The sequence below is a fragment of the Notothenia coriiceps genome, unplaced genomic scaffold (assembly GCF_000735185.1).
Source record: "Notothenia coriiceps isolate Sejong01 unplaced genomic scaffold, NC01 NC01_scaffold00030063, whole genome shotgun sequence".
Taxonomy (NCBI): Eukaryota; Metazoa; Chordata; class Actinopteri; order Perciformes; family Nototheniidae; genus Notothenia; species Notothenia coriiceps.
The window spans coordinates 1-6,913 of NW_011362764.1; the positions used below are offsets into that span (position 1 = coordinate 1).

General features: G+C 45.1%; 1 protein-coding gene across 1 annotated transcript; it reads left to right on the forward strand.

Annotated features, from left to right (window-relative positions):
- The first annotated feature begins 1,196 nt into the window (after positions 1 to 1,196).
- On the forward strand, positions 1,197 to 6,161 carry mex3b (mex-3 RNA binding family member B). The gene is made up of 2 exons (XM_010787091.1): positions 1,197 to 1,800; positions 3,495 to 6,161. The coding sequence occupies exons 1-2, from the start codon at positions 1,581 to 1,583 to the stop codon at positions 4,883 to 4,885; spliced, it is 1,611 nt and encodes a 536-aa protein (XP_010785393.1). The 5' UTR covers positions 1,197 to 1,580; the 3' UTR covers positions 4,886 to 6,161.
- Positions 6,162 to 6,913: the final 752 nt, after the last annotated feature.

A 6,913-nucleotide genomic window follows, 5' to 3' on the forward strand; every position in this document is an offset into this window, starting at 1 on the left:
GTAAGTCGATTTGGATAAAAGCGTCAGCTAAATGCAATGTCATGTAATGTCATGGTCTTTTTCAGCAGATGGAATAAACTAAACATCATGAAGATACTGGAGAGATCTCCTTTTTATGATTCAAGTTTAGATTTGTTTTTAAATAAACAACTAAAGGGTGTAAAATAATAATAAAAAATACTCCTACCATTTGGTCTGTTGTATCTAAAATCCTATCCACATCCACATCCTTTTCACAACCTCCATGTTGTGAATTGTAAATAAGATGATATTTCAGTGTATGTGCATGTTGAGATTTTTTAAATATGAATGACACATTTACACATCCATCTGTATGTATGGACGTCTCCTAGAGTAGGTTCTCGTCAATCTAGTTTTCTATATAATTAGTTTTTAGTTATTGAGTCAAGTAATCCTATACTAAACTGACTAGTAGTGATTTTTTCAACACAAATCCCACAGCTTCTCTGCAATCCCAAACAGAAGTAAATAAATAGACTGTACTTATATAGCGCTTTATCCAGTCTTTAAGACCCCTCAAAGCACTTTATACATACTACATGTCATTCACCCATTCACACCCATTCATACAGAGCAGTGTACCTTACTCTAGGACCTAACATTCACACACATTCACACACCGTTGGCCATGCCATCGGGAGCAACTCAGGGTTAAGTATCTTGCCCAAGGATACATCGACATGTTGACTGAAAGGGCTGGGATCGAACCCACAACCTTCTGGTTGAAAGACGACCACACTCCCTCACAGCCACAGTCGCTGTGTCTTTTTATGAAGCAGACATTTAAAATGTGTCCTCAGTTAAAAAGTCTTGAGGTATAAAGCTGATAACAACAATGTTCTTTATGTTTGCAAAAACAACATTAATATAGAAAGTTTACAGATTGTATGTCCATACAAAATATCTATTCATTTGTAAAATAAATAATAGTTTGTATGTACTTTATTTGACTTGTGTTTGTGTAAGTAGTGTGCATTTTATGCCAATTAAAAAATATAGAAGTTACTGAGTAAGGAGCAGATAGGAGTGAGAAACAAAGAGAGAGATTGAGAACAAAGAGAGGGGCGTCATCTATCCCAACCCCACCCACATATGCCCGCCCAGCCAATCAGACCCCTGATATGCAAATTAGCTCGCAGCACCGCATCGCCCCTGCCAAGGCGGTGACGTCACCCGCACATCTCTCCGTCTGGCTGTCCTGGACTCAGACAGAAGCAACAGAGGACCTGAGGGAAGCCAGCCGGGGAGGGGCCCTTTGTCAGGGAGGAATATTGTTACTATCTGCACCGCCGGCTCTGGAATAAAACATTTTCTTCTTCTTCTTTCCTTGCAACAGCACAGCCCGGCTCGGGACATCCAGTTGCTTTCGGGAAAACAAAAGGGGTGGATGTTTTTGTTGTACCTCCTTGCACTGTTCCCCCCCCCCCATCTTAGTCCTACTGATTTGACCTGTCTTCAGTAACCGGGTCCGGTGCCTCTCCCTCCTCCCCACTCCTGCCTTCTCCCCGGATCACTCCTTCTTTATCCTCCGGATCCCGCAACGCTGCAGAGCCGCAGAGATGCCCAGCTCGCTGTTCGCAGACAGCGGCGTCCAGGGGGATGCACTGGACGACCAGAGAGCTCTGCAGATCGCCCTGGATCAGCTCTCCCTGCTCGGCTTGGACAACGACGACAACCCGCTGTACGACAACCAGGAGCCCCTGAAGAAGAGCATCAACATGACCGAATGCGTCCCGGTTCCCAGCTCCGAGCATGTGGCTGAGATTGTTGGCAGACAGGGTGTGTGTTTCTCTTTTTCTAAACAGTTGTGCTATGTGTCATGTTTTGCTGCTGAGCACACTTCAGGTATGAGCACGTCCCGAGCTCTGATCCAATGTGGGGGTCCAGAATACACCATGGATCAGTGCATGTAGTCTCCTAACATAGCCTCGCTTGTCTGCACAGGCACTTAACCAGCTTTTTATTATATCATATCTCATTGTGTGGATACCACTTGTGAATTCGGAGTAGTTTTTGTCTACCTGGCGGTAAACAGTTCAGTTAAACGGGAACTTTTGTCAGTGTCTCGCCGATTAGTCACACACCGTTCCTCCTCTATAAATACACAGCTGTGGGCGGCAGCGTGCAGCAGACACCTACTCAGAGAAGTGATCATATAACTAATATAGGAGCATATTGGGATATTTTATCAATGCCGAATGATAAAATAGACTTAAATAACTCTGATTGAATACTAAATACTATTTATTTAATGGTGCGTCTGCTTTTGTAGTCATGTTAAAACAAATACAATTTATAACAAAAATGAATGAAGTTGGGTTGTGAGGAAAGTAATGTACTGTATCTCTCTTGTCAAAATGATATGACAGAGGCGACTTGCAAAACGTTTTCAGCAATTGTCACTGCCAATTTTAATATTATCTGTTAAATAAGGACATGTGAGCTCGGATGGAACACTGGCTCTCCAGATGTGTTCTTTGTTAGTAGACTCATCATAGTTGCTCTTTTTTTATGATTCTGATAATGACCTGTACAGTTTAGGACTACTGTCACGATGTTACCTTGCCACAGGCAGCAGCCCGGGCTCAGTCTCCAGCTGTAGGGCGGTACTGGTGCTCAGTTACATATGCGGAATCTTCCCCCCTCCCTGCATTGCTGCTGCTGTTGTTGTTCCCAGAAAAACAAAGGAACCACAAACCCCCACCCTCCACTTTAAAACGACTACTGTGGGACATTTGTAAAGAAGATGTATTTGCTTCAGATCTTCTGCCAGCCACCCCCTTTGTCGGGTTATCAGGTTCTAAATGGGAAATTAAGCAGCAGATTAACCGTGACCTCTGGGATTAATTTAAGACTTCCATCAAAGAGACCCTATCCTCATTTGACCCACAGTTTGACACTAACACACTTTCTGTCATTGATTTAACTGTGTAGAGAGTGAGGTGGGTTTACTAGTTACATCACTGTCCCACTCAGCTGGCTGCTCTACTAATTATGTCATTCTTCTAAGGCTGCGGGCTCTTGTTTTATCATAAAGAGATGTGTTAATGTGCTCGGGGGTGTTGTAATGCTACTTTAGTGCATCATAGTCACTGCCAGGATAAGCGATTAAGAAGCTTTCCTCTGTGTCCATAATGTTAGTGTATAAAAAGCATGTAGAGTGCAGCAGCAGCAGCTGATATAGAAGCTGACTGTATTGTAGTAAACAAACAGGGATCACCACAGAACCAGAAGTGAGAGTTATTTTTGTCCCGCTGTATGTTTTTGTTAGTGCAGCATGTGGTTTGAATGTGTTCTTCTCCAAAAGGGCGGTTTCACCCCATTTCTGAGGCCACTGGCCTTTTGAGAAACAATAACAAACACCCAGCAGCTGTTTCAAATACACCATAAGTAATGGTTTAACACATGACATATTCTGAGCTTTTATTATTTTGGAGCCTGCCCTGACTCTCCTGTTTTGTTCCATTCCTCAGGTTGCAAGATCAAAGCGCTGCGAGCCAAGACCAACACCTACATAAAGACCCCCGTGCGAGGGGAGGAGCCCGTGTTTGTGGTGACGGGCCGGAGGGAGGATGTGGCCATGGCCAGGAGGGAGATCATCTCAGCCGCGGAGCACTTCTCCATGATCCGAGCCTCCAGGAACAAAAACACCAGCCCCACCGGGACTAGGACCCCAGTGCCAGGACCGCCTAACCTGCCCGGACAGACCACCATCCAGGTGCGGGTGCCTTACCGTGTGGTGGGACTAGTTGTAGGTCCCAAAGGGGCCACCATCAAGCGCATCCAGCAGCAGACCCACACCTACATCGTGACCCCCAGCCGGGACAAAGAGCCGGTGTTCGAGGTGACGGGGATGCCGGAGAACGTGGACCGAGCCCGGGAGGAGATCGAAGCGCACATCGCCATGAGGACTGGAGGCCTCATCGAGGTGCAGGATGAAAATGACTTCCACGCCAACGGTACAGATGTAGGTTTCGATCTGCACGGGCACCCCACCGTGTGGTCCAAGCCAGGCGCCGGGGTGACCCCCTCCTCGGTGCGTAAGCCCTTCTCCAACTACCGCAACGACTCGTCCTCCTCCCTGGGCAGCGCCTCCACAGACTCCTACTACAACAGCTCCCGAATGGCCGACTACAGCCCCCCCAGCCCTGCCCTCAGCTACACCAACAACGGCAACAACAATAACAACAACATCAACAATAACGGCAACGGCTTTGTTTACGGGAGCGACGTGATCTCGCCGGACTGCACTGATCTGACTTTTGACTCGTCTTCAGGGTTTGACTCTGCGCCCACCCCCCCGGGCCTCCTGTGGTCCCAGTACGAGAGCCGCAGGACCCCCTCCTCCCCTGGAGGCAGCTCCCCCACCTCCGCCTCAGCCATATTCCCCGTCAACTCCTCCTCTAATGCCAATGGGATCGTGGTGAGTCAGAGAAGGATTAACGGTTGCACCCCCCAGCCCAGACTCTCCCCCCCCCTCCATAGCCTCAGCGGGGGCCCCGGTGAGCACCCGTTAGCTAGGAGGGTGTGCAGTGACCCCGGCGGGGGCCCTCTCAGTTTCCCTGGTTATTCCAATTCTGTGGCCACCCTGCCGGGCTCCCACCTTCCCGGGGTCTCCTGCGACTCCTCGGCCTCCTCCACCTCCTCCTCCTCCTCCTCCTCCTCCTCCACCTCCTCTGGCACCAGCCGAAAAGGCAGCCGCGACTGCTCGGTGTGCTTCGAGAGCCAGGTCATCGCCGCCCTGGTCCCCTGTGGGCACAACCTCTTCTGTATGGAATGTGCCAATCGTATCTGTGAGAGGAACGAGCCAAAATGCCCTGTCTGCCACACCGGCGTCACTCAGGCTATACGTATATTTTCATAAGAACTCTTTGGCCCTCGGGACAGGCTACAGTGAAACAGACTTCTCATACTGCTTTAATGGGACGGCCCATCATCAGATAGGATAGTGTTCATAGATATCCAGATGTAAGCTGCAGTATACAGGAGAAGGGACACCATCTCAGTTGTTAATAAAATACTGTAGCTTTGGGAAATATTTTCAACATCGAAGTGCATGTTTTAAATATTACAGCATAGTAATCAATAGTTCTAGTTAATTGTACGCAATATTTATGAAGTGAAAAGACAATTGGTTCAGGGTGGAGGTACGTGGGTCAAACTGTAGACTAGGCCGGCTGAGCCCTCCGGTTAGCCAATCGACTGTAACAAGGGGGGGCTGTGGCTGGGAAACATGGGGGGCTTCCAGCAAAACAGGACTATTGACCCACACAGATACTGCAGCTGGAGGTCATAACCACGTGAGGGACAGCAACAACATATCCTACATATATGTACAGAATCAATTTCCAGTTGAGTTTTAAATGACGTTAATACAGATTGAAGTATTTTATTCTTTTTTGACTTGAAAGATTATATTTCTTATTGCAAAGATGTTTACAGATATTTTTGATTTAAGTTCAGTGAACTTTTTGTAGCTGGGTTAAAATATTGTTTATTTTTTAGTATGGCCTTATGGCATTGATCACTGTATTATTTTAATATCACACGACTGTGGGAGGAAGTCCGGTCCACACAATGTCTTTTTTGCATTTGACAGTATTCTGTTGGGATGGAGTTTTTATAGGTTCAGCAAAGAAATTTCTCTTAAATCTGCTTCACCCAGCATATTTTTTATTCAGTAATATAAAGCATATTTTATTCTATATTATTATGAAACATTGAAATGTACAATACTTAGTAAGTTGAACAAAAAGAAACCGTTTATGCTTTCTAAAATTTGTATGAATTAGATTCCAGTGGGAATTACAGGCTTCTGTTGCACCACTATAGTTTTAGTATTTCTATTTTAATACATTTATTTACCACTTGTTTATGTATATGTGGTGAAGTTACTTGAGCGTAAATGTACTTTATTGAGCAAAGTTTAAGAACAAAGTATATTTTATTTTATGATAAAGGGCCTTTAACCTCATGGTCAAATACTAATATTATATTTGCTGAGACAAGATTTGAAAATGTATCAAGAGTTTTATTTTTCTGACATTTAAAGTTATACATGATAAAAAGTAAGACTTTTAAGTAATGGTGCTACTTCATGTTTTTTTTAAGTATTTCTATATAAGTCCAATAAAGATGGTACCTTGACGTGGCGTCTCCCGTTCTTCCTGCTGTTCTGCTGCTGAGGATTGTTTAGGTGTAAGAGTTTTGTGAACATTTGACCTCTCCGCTTCCTAACAGTGGCTCGGAGGCAGGGGGATTATCACAGTGGCCTAATTATTGAGTGTAGGCTGTGCTGGTCAGACGGGGGGGGACCCGGCCTTATCACTAATTAGAAGTGCTGCGTGACCTATTCTTACACAGCCTGTAATCTGCTGCTTCATGTAGTGATGGGCCGCTTTCAAACTACATTTTAAGAGTTCACCTTAGGCCCTGGGAATCTGTGATGACCATTCACTTAATGTATACACAGGGTGTCCGCGGGGTCTTAAAAAGTATTAAAAGTTGATAAATCAATTTAGTGAAAATGAATGCTATTAAAAAGTATTAAAGGGCATTTTCCAAGGTGTTACATTTTGTAGCTTGTTTTCAATAAGTATATAAATTGTCCAAAGAGGTTGTATTCTACAGTCTGCCTGAATGTAATCATTGCGTAGGTGTGTAGTGTGATTCTGTGTAGTTTATTTATGGCATCCCGTTGGATTTGACGTCATCTGAACAGGACATCGCACGCTCACTGCTTGATAGCGCGCGAAGGCCCATTTACGCCGGTTGTTAAAAAACATCGTTATGGGGAAATGCAAGTTTGCTCAAAGTGGCGATGAGGTCTTAAAATGTATGGAAAGGGTCTTAAAAAAGGTCTTAAAAGGTATTAAATGTGACTTCAGGATTC